Raw genomic sequence first — 23,980 nt, 5'->3', positions numbered from 1 at the left:
CAATGATTTGTCTTATAATGTAAAATCATCTGAATATAAATTTGCATGGATTCAGTAGTATTCAGTATTTTTATTTGAATATGCATGAATGTATTGGGGCCTTGTGGAGAAAAGATTTAATTTCTTTGATATAAACAGTATGGATTCATTTTAAATAAAGTCATCCTATTATTGATGAAGGATCTAGAAAGCTTTGGCGTCTCATTTCTGAATTTTGTCATAAATCTTGATGGAAAGCAGAATAAAATCATAACTATACAAACGTTTGGATGAAACGAAGCTGATCTGATGTTATGCTATTTAACATCAGAGAGTTTTATCAGTGATTCATATCAAGCCTAGAGAGAAATAAACATAAATATTTAATTATTTAGGTTAATATAATAAAACAACTGGTCAGCATTTTATTGAAAATCTCTCTGCATGCCGGTGGGTTGGTAGCTTCCTGCGTTACCTAACAATTAATGCCACTCAGAAGCAATCGTGTCTGTTTCCTGTTGCAGAGACAGGATGTGGCTCTGTCTGAAAAAACTAATTTAAGCTTCCTGAAAGAAATAAGATTTTGCTGAGCTTTCCTACAACGGTTTCTGTAAAGCAAAACTTTGCGGGTAAGATTTTTATTACTTAGCTATTTTTACAGAAAATGATACTGGAGACATAAAATATAAATAATTTCTGCTTTGCAAATCAGAAGAAAATCCTGTGAAAACAGGAACTGATGCTGAATGATAGATTACTTATAAAGAGCAGTCTTTTCCTCTCATCTCTTATGCAATATGTCCACCTGATGGCTGTGAAGATGAAGAGACAGGCAGAGAAATTATGATTTGAAAGCGACTTAAATGTGTGAGCACTTTGAAACGCAGACGGTAAACCTTCAGTCAACTATTTTCCTTTGCTGCAGTCAATGCAGAACAACTTACAGGGTAAAAACGGTTAAAATTCAGTCTTTCAGATGACCACTCTACATTTCCGTGGCTGTTATAGATATTATAACAAACCTGAAAAGTGACAGCCATAGAGACATTTCTTTTAGTAAAAATCTAATTTGTAAAATAATTTATTAAGATAGTCCAAATAGATTTATTCTGGCAATTCCAACATTACACCCTCCCAGTAAATAAGCATAAATTAATTTGTGCTTATTTACTGATTTTATAGTCTTTATTTCTCTCTCCATATTTTCTTCCACTCCTTACTAAGGCACTGTTTACACTGCCCTCTACTGGCAAGGGTAAAACAGAAAAGAACAGGATCTTTTAATTTTTGAACATTGTTGTCCAAACTTTATTTTTCCTGCAGTGAGAAGCATGCATGATTTTTCCTTCAGGCTGAATTTGTCCAAATTCAAGCGTCTCCTTTGAAGGCCGATTACGATCCAGAAATCCTTCGACGCATGAGTCCGGTGTGTTTACTGCCCACCGTATCCAAATGTTCAAGTAATAATGACGGATGAAGCACAACGGTGTGTTATGGTTATATATAGAAAAGAAAGAATACATTTTCATCAAAAAATGTAGAAATTTTCTAGAAAAAACTTGGAGATTTCTGAGCTTGAAATGTCAAAAAACGTAAGAAACTCAAAACAATTTCCAAAAGACAAAAATTGTAAATAGGCAATCTGACTACAAGCATGAATACCCCTATAATGGCAATAACAAGACACAGCATAGCGTAAAATGTCCCTGTGGTCAATTTATTTAAATTCTTTTTCTAGAGATAACTCATTTTGATACAGAATTTCCAATGAGATGAAAACAATATAGATGATAATGTCTGATAAAAAGTATTTGGTTTTAAATGTGAAAACATAACAACTGTTTCTGGTTCCTGTTTCAACGCTGTCCGCCATCCATGCCTTGACTCAACAGGTAGGAATGCAGTGGAGTTGGACCTTCGACTGTCCTCTGAGACAAAAACTCAACATGGTCCGAGTGTGAGGAACGATGGCAGGAGCAATAGAGCTGCTAGAATCTTTGGAGGACTTGGGAGACAGAGAATTTAAGAAGTTTAAGTGGTACCTGCAGCAGGCAGAGTTCCTGAAAACCATCTCATCCATCCCAAAATGCCAGCTGGAGAGTTCAGATCGTGAGGATACCGTGGACCTGATGGTGCAAACCTACAGCCGTCAATGTGTGGAGGTGGCCAGAATGGTTTTACAGAGGATAAACAGGAATGATCTGGTACAAAGGTTGTCAAATGCTGCATCCAAGGCTTCAGAGGAGGTTTCTCCAACAGAAACCTGCAGTCATGAGGTCATTGTTGGCAATGAGGGAGTTGAGGTCCTGCCCAAGAACACGTTGGCATCCAACAGAGAAAGAAACCAACACACTGAGTCAATTGAGGAACAGCCACTCGACTCTCCTGATCCACCTTCACCACAGCCGTCTGATGAGCCAGATCCTGCCAAATCTGCAGCAGCTGAAGGACTAATGGACTCTACACCAAACAATCAGCCAGATCCTGCCAAATCTGCAGCAGCTGAAGGACTAATGGACTCTACACCAAACAATCAGTTTTCTCTTGTCTCTGTGGAGGTCAGCAGTGATGAAGAGAATGAAGCAGATTTATTTCTTTATCCATCAGACGCTCTGTCAATCACAAAGCAACCTGAAGGTAATCTTCTTTAAAAGAGTTTAAACTAAAAACAAGGTTCTTTATAATTGGTGTGCCCTGCACAAGGCACTTACAATTGCCTTCTCGTTTGCATATTGGTGAATGATTGTGTGCATGTTTGTGAGTTCGAGTGACTGTCGAGAAAGTACTTTAAATAATCAGAAAACCATCTAAATTTACAGGCTTTACATTTAAAACTGTTTATACCACAATCTTAGGATAATCATATTGGAAGTTATCCTAAGGTTTAGAAAAAAACATGTTTCATGTGTCTGTAAGTATTTATGGTGGCAATCGTCCAGATTTCTCAGGACTTGTTGGTTTTTGGCAGGTGTGAAGATGTCGGCACTGCCTTGTCCACAAACCACATCAAACCCGGCCGTGCTGCAGTCCAACCTCCAGAACATGTTCCTATCTGTGAAAGATGATTGGTTGGAGAAGCATGACGAGGAAACTCTATGCTACCTGGATCAAGAGCTGTTCATCACCTATGAACGGGGTCAGCATAAGGTCACAGGCTCAGAAACAGGAACATCTAAATCAGTGAATATCAGCAACATGTTTCAACATCTGTCCAAAACAGGCAAATCCAGCAGAACAGTGGTGACCAAAGGATGTGCTGGCATTGGCAAATCCTTCCTAGTGCAACAGTTTATGCTAGATTGGGCTGAAAAAAGGTTCAATCAAGAATTTCATCTCGTTTTCCCTTTTGATGCTCGTCGGCTGTGTTTATGGAGAGAAGAGACGTTCACTCTGGCAGAGCTAATTCACACAGTTGTTCCGGGAATGCCGTCCAGCGGCATCACGGCGGAGAATCTTAGCGAAATCTTCACAGATTTACAAAATGTGAGAGAAACCAGAAGTGAATTCAAACTTCTGTTTATCATCGATGGTCTGGATCAGGATCTCTTGAAGTTTTATTTTCTGAGCGGGACAAATAAATCGAACGTAAGAAAGTCAAGTAGAGTAGAAGTACTTCTTACTAAGCTCATCTTGAAGAAATTGCTTCCTGCTGCTTACCTCTGGATAACCACGCAATCCGAAGCAGCCGGTCAGATCCCTCCTAATTTTGTTGACTTGGTGACGGAGCTCAGAGGGTTCAACGACCCGCAGAAAGAGGAGTACTTTAGGAAGAGATTCAGAGATGAGCCACGGGCCAGCGAAATCATCTCCTTCATCAAGACATTAAAAATCATTCATTTCATGTGTTGCATGCCAGTTTTCTGCTGGATCACTGCTGTGGTTCTGGAGAACCTGTGGGAAACAAGAGAGAGGGGAGCTCTTCCCAGCACCCTGACGGAGATGTTCGTAGAGTTCCTGGTGGTTCAGATCAACCACATGAAGGAAAACTATAATGCTAGAAAGTGCATCAAGTCTCTGGCCAAACTGGCCTTCAAGCAGCTCCTCAGAGATAACCACATATCTACAGAAGAGGACTTAAGAAGCTGTGGCCTTATGACATCAGGGCGCTCCGAAGGGTTCAGAGAGATCGTCAAGACATTTTCTGGAAAGACGTCAGACAATTACCAGAAGATAATTTTTTGTTTTACTCAGTCCAGCATTCAGCAGTTTCTTGCTGCTGTTCATGTCATCACTTCCAACAACAAAAATGTGATGCGTGAGTCATGGCTGACAGTTGAGAACTGCCTCCCCTGTTTGGCAAGAACCTCGACAACAAAACTTCATAAAACAGCATTGAAGAAAACCTTGAAAACTCCAAATGGAAAGCTCTGGTTGTTCCTACGGTTCATCATGGGTCTTTCTCTACAGACAAATCAGCTTCTTCTACATAACCTGCTGCCACCCACAAGAAGTACCTCATGGTCCAACCAGAAAATAATTAAGTACATGAAGAAACAAATCAGCGAGAGTACATCACCAGAAAAGATCATAGTAATGTTTCTCTGTCTGAATGAGCTGAAGGATGACTCTGTCGTGGAGGAGATCCAAAAGTGCCTGAGATCACAACGTCTTGCCTTGGATAAAATATCACCTGATCAGTGGTCAATTCTGAACTTGATCTTAATGTCATCAGAAAAACATCTAGATGAGTTTGACCTGAACAAATACTCTGCGTCTGAGGAGGTTCTGCTGCAGCTCATGCCTGTCTTGGCAGCTTCCAGAAAAGCTTTGTGAGTACAAAGAGGAGTATGTTAAAAAACTGATGAGTTTTTCTCATTGACTTATTTGTAGGAGGAATTGGTTGTGAAAGGCCAATTTCCAAAGTTCTACATTAAGTGTTTTCAATTCTCACATTACTTCGGGACAATACTGGGGAAGATACATTGGAACAAACAGGATTTTCCAAAGGTTATACAGTTCAATTAATCAGACGACTAATCAGATTAATCATGATGAATCAATTATTGAAATAATTATCAACTAAGTTAGTATACCATGAATTGTTAACTGGAGTATATAGACTCTAGAAGCACCTATTTTCTGAGAGAACAAAAATACTCAGATCAGTAATTAAGCCAAAACTAATTGTTAGTTGCAGCCATATTGTAGACACTATTATTCTAATTTTTGCTGAACAAATTAACTTTATTTTAAAGGGGAAAACATCTAGTAAACCGTGCTAAGTTCTTGAAAAATTCTAAGTTAAACTGTTTTTTTTTTTTCTCTAGGTTAACAGGCTGCAGATTATCAGAGCAATCCCTGGAAGCTCTTTCTCTGGTCCTCAGTTCTCATTCCTCCAATCTGAAAGAACTGGACCTGAGCAACAGTGACCTGCAAGATTCAGGAGTGAAGCTGCTCTCTGTTGGGCTGCAGAGTCCAAACTGTAAACTGGAAAGTCTCAGGTTGGTGCACCGGTTTAATTATGATGTGGAAGTGTTGTTTCAAATATTTCTCTCTAAAAGCTTTCTTCTTTTAATGTTTTTGTCCCACAAAATTGTTTCAGCTCATCAAACATATTTTAATATCAAGAATAACAGGCATAAACACAAAATCATACAAGATTATTGCAATTATTGTACAGTGAATCTTAGAAAATTACATTTGGGAGTTTATTTAAAATGTGTATGTAATACAGCAATCAGAATGTAAATAGGCAGGAACATTTGAATAAATTTAACTTTCATGAGTTTTTGTAATTACTTCACTTGGAGCAAAAATTTATTGTGAAAGGCCAATTTACAAAGTTTCAAGTTACAAGGTCACTGAGGGACAATGCTGGATGAGAAAAACTGGAACAAACTAGCAGATATCCAAAGGTTATTGTTCTTATTTTTGCTGACAAATTTCAACTTTGTTTTTGAAAGTTGAAATTTGCAGAGTGTAACTTTTAAAAACAAGGTCATTTTTTTTGACATATTTGCTAAAACTGTCACTGTGTAAAATTAGAACACCACAGTGATTTCTCGAAACTTTTCTTTTCTAGGTTAACAGGCTGCAGATTATCAGAGCGATCCCTGGAAGCTCTTTCTCTGGTTCTCAGTTCTCATTCCTCCAATCTGAAAGAACTGGACCTGAGCAACAGTGACCTGCAGGATTCAGGAGTGAAGCTGCTCTCTGTTGGGCTGCAGAGTCCAAACTGTAAACTGGAAAGTCTCAGGTCATTGCACCGGTTTAATTGTGATGAAGAACACGTCTGTTAAATGTGCTCAAATCTGGGCCACTGGAGCTTTTTATGTGGCCCTCCACACTTCAAATACATCAAAAAGTCCCTCCAGTTTCACACAAATCCGTAAAACTCTTGCAAAATTCACACAAAATTAAACTTTTTCTGATTTTAGTGCAAATTTTTTTCAAAATTTTCCAAAAACATTGCGTTCAAGTGACTGCTGCCTCAACCTTATTTAATGTCAAGTTGTAGTATGTGCTCGATACAGTCTGTGGCTTTCAATAAAAAGTGACATTTAACATCATACATTATACAGAAATATTGTAAATCACAAAATCCTGGATGGACTGCAAAGGTGTTAAATATTATTTTATTTTAAGAAGCACTTACTGAATGCACAGTGGCGCAGTTGGTAGCACTGTTGCCTTGCAGCAAGAAGGTCCTGCGTTCGATTCCCGGTCTTTCTGCATGGAGTTTGCATGTTCTCCCTGTGCATTTGTGGGCTCTCTCCAGGTTCTCCAGCTTCCTCCCACAGTCCAAAAACATGACTGTTAGGATAATTGGTCTCTAAATTCTCCCTAGGTGTGTGCCTGGCTGTTTGTTCTGTCTGTCTCTGTGTTGCCCTGCGACTGACTGGCGACCTTCCAGGGTGACCCCGCCTCTCGCCCCGAATGTTAGCTGGAGAAAGGCACCAGCACCTCCCACCCCCACTAAGGATAAGGATGTTAGAAAATGGATGGACTCATTGAATGCTGAAACAAACAGCTATTTATTGTTATTTTAACAGTATGACTGTTTCTTTTGTTATTTTCAGTTTCTTAAAATGAAGCTTCTTTGTACTCTTGCAGGATGTCTAACTGTTTGATTGCGGAGGCTGGCTGTGATTTTTTGGCTTCAGCTCTGAACACCAACCCCTCCCACCTCAGAGAACTTGACCTGAGTCACAACAACCCAGGAGAGTCAGGGATGGAGCAGTTAATCGCTGGACTAGAGCACCCAACCTGGAGACTACAGACACTTCGGTATGTGGACAAACATGGCGGCCTGTTGAAAGTGAAAGTTCTCATCGTTTTGATGAGCCTCATTCACTGAGCTGATGGGGGTTTCTTGTTTTAGGTTGGACCACTGTGGAGAGCAGAGGCTGTCGCCTGACATCAGGAAATGTAAGTTTCTATGATCACTCTGACTTTCAAAACATCTAAAAGGTAATTCATACATCAAAATGTAACTTCTATGACTTAAAAAAACAGCTTGTTCTGTTTTTTTAACTCTTAGGAGAAATCTTCAACTTGTTAATTATGTTCCAGTTCCCTGGAAGGTGGGAACAGCGAGCTGAGTTTGATGTTCCAGTTAAAGTCTTAATTTCAAAGTGCCGCGCTGGTGCTGTTTTGAGACAGTGTCGCCACATGATTAACGGCGGATACTAACTGTTATTATTTCTATTTCCTATTTGGATTTATAATCAATATCCGATAGGGAAGTGACGTCAAAATCCGATCAAGTCTGAAACCAAATGATCGAGCTCGATTTCCGATCACATGATCGGAAAAGAATATCCCTAATTTAAGATGCAATATTAAATGTGTATATTGCATAATAAACGTGTTTTTACCACAGTTTACCTTTTATGCGAAGAACGGCCAAATTGAAACTCAAAATCCGCTTTACACATTGTAACTGGGGTCTGTGGGAATTCCTCCCAGTTTCCCAGTAGGAATTCTGACCTTGGTTCCAGTTCCCTCAAAATATAACACAAAACCGCTCTCCTCCCTCTTGAGTAGTTTTGTAAATGAGATTGCTCTGCTTATTATTTAACAATACACAACATTAATACATGTATGTTACAAATATATCTATATTTCTAGAATATATTTAATATAATTTCAAAATAACAATGAAAATATTCTGATTGACTTATTTGCCAGTGAAGCCAATAAATGGATGAACAGCTTAAAATAAACAGGATTTTTCTAACTGTGAAGTCAGAATCTCTTCTCCAGACAACAACTGGAACAAAGTGTATGATCACGATCTTGGTCTGTTTGAATAATGTTTTTATGTTAGTGGGAAATAATTATTTTTTTATTTAGTCAATTTAGTAATTAATTTTATTGTTTTATTTTATTTAAATTTTTTTATTCACTATTTTGATTTATTTACTTTTTATATTTACCTTTTAATTGTTTTAGTGACATAAGTTTTTATTAAAATTTTATTTGATCTACCTAGTTTTTATTTACTTATTTATTTTTACTTACTTTTTATTTTTTTACACAGACAGATTAACGTCACATGCATCATTAGAACTGAATCTTTGTTTCTGTGAATTTAACAGCTGTTGTTTCTGATTTTCTCCATCAGATACCTGTGTACTTGAGCTGGACTCAAACACAATAAACCAAAACCTCAAAATGTCCAAATGCAGGAGGAAAGTATTTTCATGTTACCATGAATATCCAGATCACAGTGAAAGATTTGACTGCTGGTCCCAGGTGCTGTGCAAACATGCTCTGCCTGATCGTTGTTACTGGGAGGTGAAATTGAAAGGACTGGTTTATGTAGCTGTAAGCTACAGAGGAATCAGAAGAAAAGGAAACAACTTGGAATCTCTGTTCGGAAGAAATGACAGGTCCTGGGCTCTGTCATGCTTCCTCAACAAGTTTGCTGTCTTCCATATCAAAGAAAAACAGGAAATACGTTTGCCCTCCCATGTTTATGACAGAATAGGCGTCTATGTGGACCAGCCTGCTGGTATTCTGTCCTACTATGTTGTCTCCTTTGACACGTTGATCCACCTCCACACCTTCCACACCACATTCACCAAACCACTTTATGCTGGATTTGGATGTGATCCGGAAAATGTACTTGACTGGTCCCAAATTAGGTCTTCAGTGTCCATTTGTTTACCGTTATAGAAGCTGCTGCTGAGCAGAGATCAGATACTTAAGTAGTGTGTTGTTTAATGTCTACTGATTTAAAATTACAGTAAATTTGTTCATGTGTTTGGATTTTTACAGTATAAACAGGATTTTGTGTTGCTGTTTCTTCTCAATGTTTTAATTAGATTAACAAGGTGAAAATATTGACTGTTCCAGGTTGGAAAAAATCTTGTCTAAGTTTGAGAAATACAATTTATTTTTGATTTTTTTAAAAACAACATTTCTGATGTATTTAAATAAAATAGCCATCCAGGGTTTCAAGGTTTGATTAACTTCTTTCCTCCTTGACCTCTTAACCCAACTGAGACTTTATTTTACCAAACTTGTATTTGATTCAATCTGTACTGATTTATTTTTATGTTTTTAATTCCTTTACATTGTGGTGTGTTTAGCATTTTCATTTTATTTGATGTTTCCTTTTTTTCTTATTTATCTCTGATGTTCCGCACTTTGTCTCAGCTGTGGCTGGTTTAAGAAATTCTTAAATAAAGCTGAAAATAATATTTGTGTCAGTAATTCATCACTAATTGAAACACATTGAAATGAAATGAAATGAAATGAAATTTATTCGAACATGATACAAATATAAAATAAAATAGTGCACAGTAACAAGAAGTGCATAAGAAAGAAGAGAAAATACAGATTTTTTGTTTCAGTTGACATATCATGCTCAAAATGGGGTGGAAGAAGTGAAACTTATAACTCCTACCCCTAAACACTTGAGACTGTAGAATCCTACTGTCATTAAAAAAATCAAAATCAAAGTGTCAGTCAGAAGTAACAGTTACTAATATTTACCTATTCATTTTCCCATTTTATACTGGTTTGTCTTTCTTAACCCTTACACCAAGTTATCTGCAATACACCTTATTGCTTTCTATTACACGTATGTGTATCTATTGAAAATTACCTCTTTGTACTTTCTTTTGAATTGCGTTAAACTGTTGCTTTGTTTTAATCTTCATGTAACTTATTCCATAACTTTACACCTGTAATTGAAATACAGAAGCTTTTCCTTGTTGTTCTGAATTTGCGGATCTTGAAGTTTGAGTGACCTCTCAAGTTATACCCCCCTTCTCTTTCAGAAAACGTGCTCTGTATGTGCTCAGGTAACAGCTGTTTAGATATTTTGAACATAAATTGAGCCATTTTAAATTCTACAAGCTCGTCGAATTTGAGAATTCTGGATTTTATGAAGCGGATTTGTATGGTCATAATAACCGACATTATGGATGATTCTAATGGCTCTTTTCTGTAGGACGGTTACCGGATGTAAGAGCTCTTGTAATTAACTCCCCACACTTCACAGCAATATGATAGGTATGGTAAAATCAGGGAGTTATATAGAATATGAAGTGATTTAGCATTCAATACATGTCTAGCTCTAGCCAATATGGATATACTTCTACTGAGTTTACTCTGTAAATGTTTTTAATATGAGGTTTCCAACTGATTTTGTCATCTATTATTAAACCGAGGAACTTATTAGCAAAAACCTTTGTAGAGTTACGTCCTCTATTTGAACTTGGATTTCAGTATTTTTAAACAGTTCCCAAAGACCATGATTTTCGTCTTGTCCAAATTTAGGGATAATTGTTATGGTCAAACCATATCTTTAACTTACTAATCTCTGAAGTGACTGTTGAGAGAAGATGTTCTAAATTGTCGCCAGAGGCTAGAATATTTGTGTCATCAGCGAATAAGATAAATTTTAATACATTGGACACTTTACTGATATCATTTATATAAAGATTAAATAAAACTGGTCCCAATACTGATCCTTGTGGTACTCCACAGACAGTCTCCTGCCAATCAGATTCCACCTCTCCCAATTTCACAAATTGTTTCCGGCTCTTTAAGTAACTCCTCATCCAGTCAGAAACTACTCCCCTAATTCCATAGCGTTCTAATTTTTTAAGTAAGATTTCATGATTTATTGTATCGAAAGCTTTCTTTAGATCTATAAATATCCCTACTGCCAGTTTTTTACTATCTGTTGCGTTGGTTATTTCTTCTATTAAGTCAGTTATGGCCAGTGATGTTGACCGGTTTGCTCTGAATCCATATTGACTGCTGATAAGTAGTGAATGTTTTTCTATGAATTGTTCCAGTCTTTTCTTAAATAGTTTTTCCAGGATTTTAGAAAATTGTGGGAGAAGAGACACAGGCCTGTAGTTAGTGAAGAGGTGTTTGTCGCCAGTTTTATACATTGGTTTGACCTTAGCTATTTTCATTTTGTTGGGAAATAATCCTGTTTGAAATGATAAATTGCAAATATAAGTTAGTGGTTTAGAGATACCTTTAATTACTATTTTAATAGTTTTCATGTCCAGATCATCACAATCAGTGGAAGTCTTATTTTTACCGTTATTCACAATGTTTATGATTTCTTCTTCTTGTACAGGGCTGAGATATAAGGAGCTGGGATTATTCTCAATTAGATATTGCTGAGTTGCAGTTTTTGTAGTCGGTATTTTTTCTGCTAATTGAGGTCCTATATTAACAAAAAATGTATTAAATTTATTGACGACACTTTTCAAATCAGTAATATTCTGTTCATTATCTATGAAATAGTTTGGATAGTTGTTATTGTTAGATTTTCTAATAACTCTATTTAAAATATTCCATGTTTCCTTAATGTTGTTTTTATTCCTATCCAGTAAAGTATGATAATAGTCCTTTTTACATGTTTTTATAATATTAGTTAACTTATTTTTTATATTTCTTGTATTTGTTTTCTGAATCAGACGTTCTATGTTTTAGAAATTCTCTATAAAGTTTGTTTTTCTTTTTACATGCCTTTTGTATTCCTTTTGTGATCCACTGTTTCATTTTTTTGATTACTTTTCCTGTTATATTGTTTGATTGGGCAGTGCTTGTTATATAATATTTTAAATGTTTTTAAAAATTCTTCATATGCTGAATTCACGTCATTCATTTTATATATTAATGTCCAATCATAGGCTAACAACTCAGTTTCTAGAGCTTTTAGTGTCTCTTCAGACGTAACCCGTCTGTAATGTGTCTCTATTTTTTGATCGTCTGTTTTGCACTTACAGTCGTAGACTATGAACACTGGTAAGTGATCAGTTGTGTCATTCATTAATATTCCACTAGTTAAATTATTTTCCAGCACATTTGTAAAAATATTATCAATTAAGGTAGCGCAGTGCAATGTAATGCGACTGGGCCTGGTGATTTTAGGATACAGGCTTAAACTGAGCATGGTGTTAATAAATTCTTCAGTCATTCTATGTTTATTTGGATTGAGAAGGTCAATATTGAAATCCCCACAAAAAAATGTTATTTTTTGATTAATTGTTATAAATTTTTCTTCTATCCAGTTGTTGAGTACTTCAATGTTTGATCCAGGGCTCTATAAATGCAACTCACTAAGACATTTTTCCTTTTTTCCACGAGTATTTCTATAGTCACACATTCAAACATGTTGTCCATCACAGTTGACATTGTTTCGATCAACTTATAATTAATCTTCTTGTCAACATACAAAGCTACTCCCCCTCCATTTTTGTTTTCTCTGTTCTTAAAACCATTTCATAACCATTGATTTCAAAGTCTATGCCCTTATCACTATTGAGCCAAGTTTCTGATAAGCAATAACATTGAAGGTCTGTGAAAGTTGTTGGAGGTATTGTTTGATGCTGTCAAAATTTGCATAAAGGCTTCTGCTATTAAAGTGAATTATTGACAGCTTTTGTTCCGTTTTAATGCTGTTGTTGAACTGATCATCGCTGTAATAGTGACAACTATCATTGCTGACATTATAGAAGTTGTAATCAGGATCAATGTCAGTTTCAATATCTTGCAGATGATATTTTCTGTGTTGGAATACGGGTAGCTCTATATCCTCATAGGCCGTGATCTGTTGCATGTTTCTCTTTCAGAAGTGAACGTCAGCTATGTCTGGCTGTCTGTCATACATTGTTGGATAATTTAGGGGTACTAGTACGTGGATGGGTGATCAACTTATCATAACGTAGGTAAGCAATGTCCCCTCTTTGACGTGCTGCTTTTAAGTCCGGCATTAGTTCCGCCCTCCTTTTCCTTACTGCATCCGTGAAGTCTTCGTTAATGAAAATCTTAGATCCCTTAAGTGCCTTGGTGCTCTGCAGAATAGTTGATCTGTCCTTGTATCGTAAAAATTTGACAACAATGGGCCTGGGTCTGTCTCCTCTATGTTTACCGGTGCGGTGAGCTCTCTCAATGTCAACCTTATGTTGAAAGTTTTAGCTTTTCAATTAAAATAGTTTTCACTTTCTCCTCAGTCTCAGCCCAAGTCTCATTTGGTGATTCAGTAATTCCATCAAAAACCAGGTTATTTCTCCTTGATTGCCCCTCAAGGTACTCCATTTTATCAGTGATAGTCATCATACCCTCACATACTTTAAATATGTCTGACTGCACCGTGTCACTTCGGGCCTTGTACTTAGCACTTTCTACTTTAATATCGTCAATGTCTTTCTGTGTAAATTGCAGGCTAGTTTTTTAATGTCCTGTAGTTCTCGTGTCATCGCGTCCATTCTGGTGTTAGTAGTGTCCACAATGATTTTAACAAAACCCTTAAAATTGTCCTGTTGTTGTTGGAGTAACTCCATATACATTTGCTTTTGCTGGCTCAGCAACTCTTTGACTTGCGTGAGTGAAACATAGTCCTCATCTTGTCTCCCGTCGGTCTTGGATCCTTTTGGAGGCATTATTTCGCTTCTTTTTGCCTGTCGCTGCCTTAAGGCTCCTGCTCAGCAGTTGGAGGCCACTTCGCTGTCTTTCTCTGCTTGCTGTCAATCCAACGTGTCGTTTTCCACTGGTTTTTTCTCTGTTAGGTCGGTTAGCTGCCGGGCGTTGGCCTCGTCCCGGTTAGCCGCGATGTTAGCAAGCTAGCCACAGCAAGCTAGCCGCACTGTCGCTCTGTGAACACAACACCCTGGGCCAGACGCGTTGTCCAAGCACAGCCGATCTCTCGCTGTTCCGCTGACTGTGGTGGATAGCGGTACTTACGGACAAGGCAGAGATGAACGAGACAACGGTGTGGCCATTTCCCTGGCCAGTGACATTTCTGCAGCAGCAGTCTTCGTCAATAGCGCAGGCAGCCCCAACACACGGTAGGTTGTGCTTTTGATACATTTATCATTTATACATTGTATAAATGAGTGTTTTAAGCATTTCCCTTCTCAGCGAACCTAACAGAGTTTTAATGAACTGGAATCATCTGAATCAAGTTTGTTAAAGTAGAGAAACATCTGAAACAAGCAGGATAGAAATATTGATATAAATTACATTTATATTGATGATTTCTATCCCTTGTTTGCTGATTTTCTGCTTAGGTAAGGAAAACACAACATTCCAAATTGGTATATTGTACTTAACCCAAAATGCAAATCAAACTTTGCTTAAATAAAAATATTTTTTATTTAAAAATATTTAACATTAATACATCAAGGCCACAGAAAACATACTTTTTTAGTGTTGCAGCTCCACGTAGTGGGTTGATGAAGAACTGCAGCTAATATTGACGCTCCAGGTGTAACCAGCACTCCAAATTTAAATCAGTAATTAATTTAACGGACTAGTTATTGTTTGCAGTATTTCACGCATATACAGAATACAGATGCTTTAACATGCACTACTAAGTTATTTTATTATGAGCAAATATGATAAATACAATCATGTTTTTATTCAACCATTATGAGCTCTAATGATCATATGACTAGGATTTACAATGTGCTCTGTACAGACAAAGAAATAACAAAAGATGTCTATGATCTCCTGCATGAGGCAACTTCATCCAACATTTCTGAGGAATTCTTTCTTCTGCGTTCATAAGGCGAGGAGAAATCATTCAATCCCAACCACTGTTTAGATGCATTATGACATTCATTGACGAATTGTGCACTTCTTATTACTTCATTTTATGTATTGTTCTCTCTTGTTTTCCTTTTTCACTCATGATGCCGTTTAAATGGTGGTGGTGTGATGGTCTTGGACAGCTTTGCTTCTTTTTATGTAACTGGTGGAAACAAGAACTCTTTTTTGTTGGTGTTTTTATACCAGTGATAGTCAACATCTAAATTTCAAAAATTTAAATAACTTTAACATTTCTGAGTGAAGGGCAATATGAGATTATCCAGGTGGTGGCAGTAGATGTAGTTTAGCGCTGCTGGGCCTTGTAACGTCAATAAAAGGAAACTCTATTACCCATAGTGCGTCGCTTCTTCCGCTTCCAGCCATTCCATTTCTAAGATGGCGGACCGGCGGCGGAGGAGGAGGCGCGCGTCTCAGGACAGCGAGGACGACGACGAGTCCGGCTCGGGTTCGGACAGCGGGAAGTCCGGTTCTCCAGCGACAAAGGCCCGAGGCCGAGAACCCGATCCGGTTGAGGCGCCAGTGAGCCGGTCCGAGGCAAAAAGCGACGTTGAGTCCGAGTGTGTGAGTATCAGTCCGGGCTAACCCCAAGAAGCTAACCGTGGTTCCCGGAGCTGAGAGCTCTGAATGCGGCTAGAGATCTCATAGTCTCCCCGCTGTCTGAAGGATTTTCAGAACCGTTAGCTCAGCACGATGTCAGGAGAACATTAATTATTCTGTAAACAGTAAAATAACAAATGTATTGTTTAGAAATAGCTCGACGATGAGATGTTTTTAGAGAACCAGACCGAAAGGCGCCAGTTAGAACACATTTATAGGGGAGACTAAATGCGACTTAACACCTGCTCAGGCAGCCGGTGGTTACGCCGAGTTTAACGAATGTAATGCAGAAAGAAAGCCACAGGCTGGCCCCTCAGCCTGTGGCCCCGCCGGGTGGTTCCCTCAGCCTGTGGCCCAGATGGTTGGTCCCCTCAGCCTGTGGCCCCACCGGGTGGTTCTCTCAGCCTGTGGCCCCCTGTGATGTCATGACTCAGAACCCTCACTGTTCGGCCTTATTTCAGAGAAAACTCTATTTGAAATGAATGATTCAGGTGAAAACGTGCTTCAAAGCAGAAATCTTAGTAATTATAACTGTTTATTTAAATCTTGTTATGCTTAATATAAGTCTGATGTCATGGTATTGGCTCTAATGTCATAGGATTCAATGACACAACATTCTGTTCTGTAATTGACTAAAGAAATGGAAACGAGAAGATAAAAAAAAAAAATTCCATAAAAATACCTTCAAGTATTTCTAGCTAGATCAGGAATGAGAGGTAACAAGAACCAGACAGGAGCAGCTATAGATCACAAACCAGCGGCTCTCAAACCTTTTATAATTCTAACAGTGACAAAACAGGATAAACAAGCAGGATCTACTGGAGCGACACATTGGTTGAAAGGCCTGTCATGATGACACGTTTTACTGTTATTGTGATGGACAATAAAATGGTCTTAAGATCATTTACAACTAATATAACAATGATAATAGTAGTATTGTAATCCAAGGACACGTTCTCAAAGTTTAATAAAGTTTCATTTCTAACAAACGCTTAACACTGAAACTTGAGAACATTTTAAATACCCAAAATAAATAAACAACTAAAATAAAAAAGAATATGGATTATGAAGTCTCTTTAAACTAAATTGGCCTTTTGATAAAGGGCTTAGATGAAACCGCAGCACCAGACTGGACTTTTCATCCAGTTTTTGGCAGAAAGAGAGAAAAAAGAGAAATAACTGATCATAAAAATAGAAATTATTGAGCTCGTTTTAATTTATGCTGTGATTAATTTATTTATTGATTATTGCAATTAGCTTTTTTGAAGGATGCAGTTCAGTTGTTTTTTGTTTTTTAACTCCAGTGTGAAACATTTCAGTTTCAAATCAACAGCCAGAAGTTCTGCTCAGAGCTGAACATCAACGTCTAACAGCTGCAGGAAAAATATTTTATTAATTTTTACGTTTTTATTTATAATTTTTTTCACCCAGCCTCATAAATGACTGAATCAATAAGTAAAATGTTCTTTATAAAAATAGAGGCAACAATGCATAAAAATATGAGATTATCAAAAGAAAAAGGATTTAAAAAGAAATGTTTTAATTAGACCAGAGTCTGGACTGATCAGAACTTCTGGTTCTGTTTTCATCTCAGTCTGGAGAACCATCAGCAGAAGCTGAAACCAGAACCAGAGATTCCTGAAGGAACATTTTACCAAATTGGGTCAGCAGAATTTGGGTCCGTTCTGGTGAAGTTAGATTATTTAACAGAGATTCCATGGTTCTGTTCTGTAGAACCCGCTTCATGTTCAGGATTCTCAGCACAGATTTATGTGTTGGTTCTGTTTCTGTGGCGTTCAGAACAAAGAATAGATCCGAGCCCGGACTGGGTCGGAGTTTACTGCTCTTCAGAAACAAACTGAGACTTTCTGATCTCCTTTATGTTCTGGTTCTGATCCTCTTCTGGTTCTGATTCTGATCCTGTTTGTCTTTACAGGAGAGTGAAGACGGAGCAGGAGAAGGTAAGACCCGATCCGCGGCCCGCTGCATGTTCTGTTGATCCGCTCCGTTGTCATGACGCCCGGTTCTGTTTCCTCCAGCCGTCCTCTCGGATTACGACAGCGCCGATCCGGAGGAGAACGCGTCCCGCTCAGAGGTAAACAGAACCGGATCCGGCCGGTTCCGCTCAGTTGGGCCGGGAGGATGACTCTGGTTTCTCCGTCAGGGAGGAGAGGAGGAAGAGGAGGGCTTCAGCGAGGAAGAGGCTCCTGCAGCAGCCGGCGAACCCAAACCCGCTGCTGCTGACGGTCCCACACAGAATGATGCAGAGGAAGAGGAGAAGGAGGAAGAGGAGGAGGAAGCAGGAGGGTCCAGTAAGGAGGAGAGCAAGACGGAGGAGAAGGGAAACCTGGCAGGAGAGAGGCAGAGCGGAGATGGACAGGTACGACTCCAGACGGATTCCTGTTCTGCTTCCTGTTGAAGAAAAGGTCGTCATGGTTTCTTCTTCTTCTCCTGTCCCTGACCTCCATGCAGGAGTCCACCGACGACCCAGAGACGAAGACTGGAGGGAAGCCTGGTCAGCAGCTGGACGATGACGAGGACCGGAAGAACCCGGCTTACATTCCCAGGAAGGGTTTGTTCTTCGAGCACGACGTCCGCGGACAGACTCAGGAGGAGGAGAGGTGAGCCGCCGCCTCCGTTTCAGCCTCAGCGTCTCCAGAAGGAGGTTCACCTGTTCCTCTTCTTCTTCTCAGGCCAAAAGGTCGGAACAGGAAGCTGTGGAAGGACGAGGGCCGCTGGGAGCACGACAAGTTCAGGGAGGAGGAGCAGGCGCCCAAGAGCCGCGAGGAGCTCATCGCCATCTACGGCTACGACATCCGGAACGGCGGCGGCGGCCCTGGAGACCGGGCGTACAGGCAGCGCCGACCCAGGTGAGCTGGATGCCATGAGGGTATAACCACACCCAACATGATGCTCGGGTCTGAAAGTCTGCTTCACTGGTTCTGATGGTTGGAAACCGAACAGAATGACCCGTTTGCTGCTTTATTTACATAGGAACATTGGATCAGCTGGAGACCAGGATGAGCAATCTAAATTATTAAGTTCATGAAATGGAACTTTACTTTCTGGATTAGAAGGATAAAATTTTACATAATTTATATTATGAAAGTGAAAAATGATTCTCATTCATCTCTAAACTTTAGTCTGCAGGACAGCTCACATACAGGATGGTATGTGAGCTGCCTGCCTGTAGGTGGCGCTGCATACATTCAGAACAGCCAGGATTTATCAGCTGCTGACTGACAGCTGACTCCCGTCCACTAGGGTTGGACAGTTATTGATTATTGGGAAAAATGTCAATGTTAAAAGAACTGACTAAAATGTTATTGTAGTACTTTATAAATATGAGTGAAACATAAAATATGAATAACTAAAGTCTCTATGTGCAGTTTAGTGATTTGATTCACACTTTAAGTAGAAGCTATTAAAACACAGGAAGGTTTTTAAAGACCAGTGTTTGTGTTTATCATGGTTTTTGTCAGTATCACCGTCCTCCCGTCTCCTCTCCTGCAGGCAGAGTTCTCCTCCCGACAGAGAGAAGCGGTGGAGAGACGGGCAGAGACCGGCCCGGACCTGGCAGAACCGAGGAGGAGGACCGCTTCCACCTTCATCTGTCCCTCCACCCTCCTCTTCCTCGGCGTTTCCTCCCCTCTCTGCTGCTCAGCGGAGCAACAACTCCTCCAGGCCGCCGCCCTCCCGCAGCAGACCGCCTCACTACAGCCAAGTGCACCAGTTGTCTCAGTCAGAGTACAGGAACAATGAATCCAACGCACCTCAGGTTCATCCCAGAGAGCGGCACGCCCCAAAAACTCAACTGGACCCATCCGGAGACAGAGGCGGGGCAGGTAGAGGTGGACGGGGCCACGGAGGAAGAGGAGGCTCCTTTGTGGTCATTGAGGAGGTTTCAGACAGCCAATCAGGCGCAGCGGAGGAGGATCCGAGGTCAGAGTCTGCAGCAACGTCTGCAGCAACGGCTGCAGCAGGGCAGCCGGGCGGGTATCAGTCACCGAGACGACAGCAGCAGGAACGAAGAGGCAGCGGGGACAGAGCTGCCTCCGGATTGGCTGCCTCCACCTCTGACCCCACCCTCCAGTCTTCAGCAGCCAATCGGGAAGCCTCTCCGCCAGCTGAGCGCCCCGTTGAACGTAAATCGTACTCTCTGGCCCGCAGGACTCGCTCGCGGCCGTCTGACCTCGGCAGCAAGCAGGCCTCAGTGGAGGAGTCAGCAGCGGGGGGAAACAGCTCCTCACCCAGCGGTGCCGGGGGCAAGGGCTGGACGGGGGGCACTGATGGGGGCAGTCAGACAGCGGGTGGGGGAGGGGTCGCCGAACTGGACCAGGAAGTGGCCCGGCTCAATCTGGTCCGACAGACCTGGAGTCAGAGTCCAACGTCGTACGTACGCTCCGAGATGAGAGGTGAGTCCCTTCATACTGGGAGTACAGAGACCCAGTTAAACCAGTTCAACCAATTATTTTCCCAGTCTACATAATGTATGTGTCCCGGTCCACCTGATCTGTGTCCCAGTTAAACCAGTATACCTCTCTGCAGGTCTTCCTAACCCCATCCACATGCCCAGTGGGCCGCCTCAGTACTCCAACATGGAGGAGATGGGTGTGGGCTCCAACCGGGCCAAGCGTTACTCCTCCCAGCGTCAGAGAGCCGTTCCAGAACCGACCCCGCCCATGCACCTGGGAGTGATGGAGCCTGGACACTACTACGAGCCCAGTAAGGTTCCCAGCAGTTCAACCAGTATGACATTAGAGCTGGAGTTGAAGAACTGGAGATAAAGTTCTGATTAAACCCGGTCAATCAGAACTGTCACAGTTGATCAGTTCTATTAACATTTGTGGAAAAATACATTTTATGTGTTTTAACAAGGTTCGTACTGCTCCTTTGATGGAGGTTTTAGCTCGGTTCTGTTTTCGGTTCTGATTCTGCTAGAGCTGCATCTGGGTCTGTCCGGGTCAATCCGGGCCCTGATGATGCTGCTTTTCAGGAGTTTTCTGCTAAAATCCGAACTGAAAAAGCAGCCAATCAGCTTTTACATTATTGCTGCACTTCCTCTGCTTCACCAGCAGGAGTCAGCAAAACGTCAGCAGTGTCTGTTCTGGGTCAGAACTGCAGTCAGAACCTCGGACTGAGCAGTTGGTATCAATGTGGCAAATTCGGCATTTAACCTTTTATGCATTTTTATCCAATGTTAGTAGAGCAAATAAATTAATAAACTCCATTATTAAATAAGAAAATAAACATTTTCTTGTCTATTAACCGTATTCGTCTAATTTATGCTTCGTCAACTGAAAAATATGCATAAAAACTGCCCGTTATGCTTGACTTGATCAATACAATGTGGGGCTGATCTGTTTGTTTAACTGATTAGTATTTGGATAAAAAAGTTTCCTAATGAGACATTTTGTTAACCAGGTGAATGAAAAACTTTCCCATTGGGGAGTTTAAGGTAAAACTGTTTAACCTTTTAACCGCTAATGCAAAATGTACATTTTTGTTGTTGTTTACGTTTGGTTTCATTACTGCTCTGAGGTTATAGTTCTGTCAGCAAATAGTCTTTTTTTGTCTGTATACTCCATTTAATGATTAACTGATTCCTGAATTAGTTGATTATTTCAGTGATTGATTAATAACGATTAATCGCTTCAGTTCTAGATGATTTATTTAATACCTGTGTTGCAGCTGCTGATGTTTTCCTCTGATCACCTCTTCTGCCCCCTCAGTGTCGTACCAAGGACCAATCTACACCCACGGAGAAGGCCCCGCCCCCATCCCGCCCCAGAGCATGCTGGTCCAGCCAGAGATGCACATCCCTCATCCTGGTGGGTTTTCTTTAAAGTCACCATTTCACGACACTCCTGGGTCGCCCTCTCACTCTGCTGCCTCCGTCTCTCTGCAGGTCTCCATCCCCACCAATCAGGAGCCCCCATCGCTAACCCCACCATCTACGGAGGCCCACCTGTTTCCCTGTCACCGGGGCAACCACAGCAGCTGCTGCCTCCTCCGTTCTACCCTCCTCCTGGGGTCATGACCTTCCCCTACCCGGCCATGTATCCAAACCCACAGGTAAGACGGGACCGCTGCTCATCAGAACCAGCAAAACCTCCGGACCCAGTTTGACCTCTGCTGTGTTTCAGGGTCAGGCCCAGGTGACGTACGGCGGCGTCACGTACTACGACACCATGCAGCAGCAGGCCCAGCCCAAACCGTCGCCCCCCCGCCGCACCTCTCAGCCCGTCACCGTCAAACCCCCCCCTCCAGAGGTTCCCTATGCCTCAGAGTGACTCCGCCCTCATCTCCTCCCCGCCCCCAGGCTCCGCCCCCACCCTGACCTCAGAGCTGCAGGTGAGGCCTTAACGGATTCCTCTGGGCGCTTAATCGAGAAATTCCATCTCATCAAATATTTGGTTTATGAATATAAATTTTTTAAAATCTGGATTGTATTTTCACCAAAGTGCTCCTTGTGTTTCTGTAGCTCAGAGTGATGCAAGTTCAGCCTGAAACGATTAATCAAGTTAATTGTGATTAATTTAAATTACTGACCACTCGTGTACTGATCAAGTAATTGTTAACTGAAGTATAAAAACTCAAAGAAAGGCAGTTTGCTGAGAGAAAAACGCACTGGGATCAGGAATTGAACCAAAACTGTACAATACATGTATACAAAATGTATCTAAGATTAAAATCAACCTTTTGTCTGTAAATTTGATCGACCCAGAATGCCTCAAGTTACAGTTTTAGTTTCTGTAATAAAAAATCCTTTTAAGCACCTTTTGCTATTCAGTTATTAATCTGTAATCGGTAGATCAATACTCTATATTGATAAGTCAAGCAGAAAAACTTGAGCTTTTTACATTGAAAGGATTTTTAGCTGCAGATAAATCCTTTGCCACAAATTAAGTTTATTTGGACTTTGAATTCAGGTCAATTCTACTTGGAAATATAACAGTGACAAGTTTACAAAATAATTTTACAAGAATAAAGTTGTAATATTTGGAGAATAAAGTATTTTTCTCTCGTAATTTTAAGATGTTTTGTAGTAATATTTTGTTAAACAAAAAAATCCCTAATGCTTGCCGTACAACTCAAATTTTTTTAGTAAAGAAAGTGAGTAAAAAACATATTCAAATCTGATCTGGAATGAAAAAAATCAGATTTTGTTTTGAAGTCATGTTTCCTCCTCGTGTTGCGTCATGTTTACTTCCTGCTCCAGGTGATCTGACTGGTGATTGGTCTGTGTGTGCAGGAGCAGGGTGGGAGGGGCAGTGAGGCCCAATCAGACGACACCGTGAGGGATCGGGGGGCAGGACGAGACGGCCTCCTCTGGATCAGAACTTTCCTTTATTCCCTTTTCAGTCACTCTGACGGATGGAGCGGACCCGCTAACGACTTCTTGTCCGGTTTGTCTGAATCTACTCCAACGGTTATAGCTCTACATGATCCGACAGCCAGAACCGGATCGGGTCACATATTTTAGATGCGGATATTTTATGACGTAATAAATCCTTCCCGGTAAATGGCGACGTTAAAAACCTAAAAGCGCAGATCTTGAGACCTGCCTCTGTTGGCGCCACCTGGTGTTGCTTAGTGTTGCTGTAAATAGAAGCTAACTGTAAATAAAATCTGGAAGAGATGAAATAGATCCGTGAACTTATTGCTGAGTCGTCGGCAGGGACCTGAAGATTAACGGTGGAGTTATTAGAGAGAGAAATAGTTTATGTCTTCCTTTTATTAAACCTTTCATTTTCATACTGTTTTACTTATTTTTATTATTATTATTTGCAGTAGGCGACCATCTTCTCTGATTTTTGGTTTCATGTTTGGACCAGAGCGTAGCAGAACCCCAGACGGACCCATTATTAACTGAATTTTACGGTTTCCTGAAAGAAAAAAAAACGTCTTTTTTTTTTTTTTTTTTTTCTTGCTCATCTTTCTGCTCAGTTCTCTGGAACGTCTTTGGTTTGTTGTCAGATTAAAGTTTCTGATTCTGTCCTGAACGTCTCTGAGCCGTCCCTGACCCACCCAGACAAACAAAAGCAGAACTTTTTTTTTTTTTTATTAAAGATGTTTATTAAAGAAACGAAGCTTAAAATATTGACCTTTCACCCAAATCTTATGGTAAGGTAATCTTATTCAGGATAATATCTCCAACTACAGACTAACAGATGTTGCTTTTATGATTACTGGTTTCTGAATGAATCTTTTTATATTTCTCTCTAAAAGCTCTTGTGAAATTCAGAGCGAAATCAACTCTTTGATAGAATCAAATTGCAACGTGTTTTACATTTTCAGCTGCTGCATTTCACTTTCTCACTGCATTGTGTCAAACAAACCAAACCCTTAAAAGAAAAAAACAGTTCCTCTCCTC

General features: G+C 40.3%; 2 protein-coding genes across 3 annotated transcripts; both read left to right on the top strand.

Moving 5' to 3' along the window:
• Positions 1–531: 531 nt before the first annotated feature.
• Positions 532–9,608, top strand: LOC129373698 (NACHT, LRR and PYD domains-containing protein 3-like). 2 transcript variants are annotated; one of them, XM_055051742.1, is made up of 8 exons: positions 532–608; positions 1,872–2,616; positions 2,948–4,748; positions 5,247–5,420; positions 6,002–6,175; positions 7,033–7,206; positions 7,301–7,347; positions 8,546–9,608. In XM_055051742.1, the coding sequence occupies exons 2-8, from the start codon at positions 1,947–1,949 to the stop codon at positions 9,097–9,099; spliced, it is 3,594 nt and encodes a 1,197-aa protein (XP_054907717.1). In that variant the 5' UTR covers positions 532–608; positions 1,872–1,946; the 3' UTR covers positions 9,100–9,608. The 2 variants fall into 2 exon arrangements, with proteins under 2 accessions (XP_054907717.1, XP_054907718.1); XM_055051743.1 differs by lacking the exon at positions 5,247–5,420.
• Positions 9,609–15,365: 5,757 nt separating this feature from the next.
• On the top strand, positions 15,366–23,602 carry casc3 (casc3 exon junction complex subunit). The gene is made up of 12 exons (XM_055052226.1): positions 15,366–15,567; positions 17,540–17,564; positions 17,643–17,698; positions 17,768–17,983; positions 18,076–18,224; positions 18,297–18,473; positions 19,117–20,018; positions 20,152–20,328; positions 21,336–21,434; positions 21,512–21,678; positions 21,750–21,957; positions 22,859–23,602. The coding sequence occupies exons 1-11, from the start codon at positions 15,382–15,384 to the stop codon at positions 21,894–21,896; spliced, it is 2,301 nt and encodes a 766-aa protein (XP_054908201.1). The 5' UTR covers positions 15,366–15,381; the 3' UTR covers positions 21,897–21,957; positions 22,859–23,602.
• Positions 23,603–23,980: the final 378 nt, after the last annotated feature.

Source organism: Poeciliopsis prolifica, unplaced genomic scaffold (genome assembly GCF_027474105.1).
Source record: "Poeciliopsis prolifica strain line A6 unplaced genomic scaffold, Auburn_PproV2 SCAFFOLD034, whole genome shotgun sequence".
NCBI lineage: Eukaryota > Metazoa > Chordata > Actinopteri > Cyprinodontiformes > Poeciliidae > Poeciliopsis > Poeciliopsis prolifica.
The sequence above is the reverse complement of the archived record's forward strand: the minus strand, read 5'-3'. Positions and strand labels throughout refer to the sequence as shown.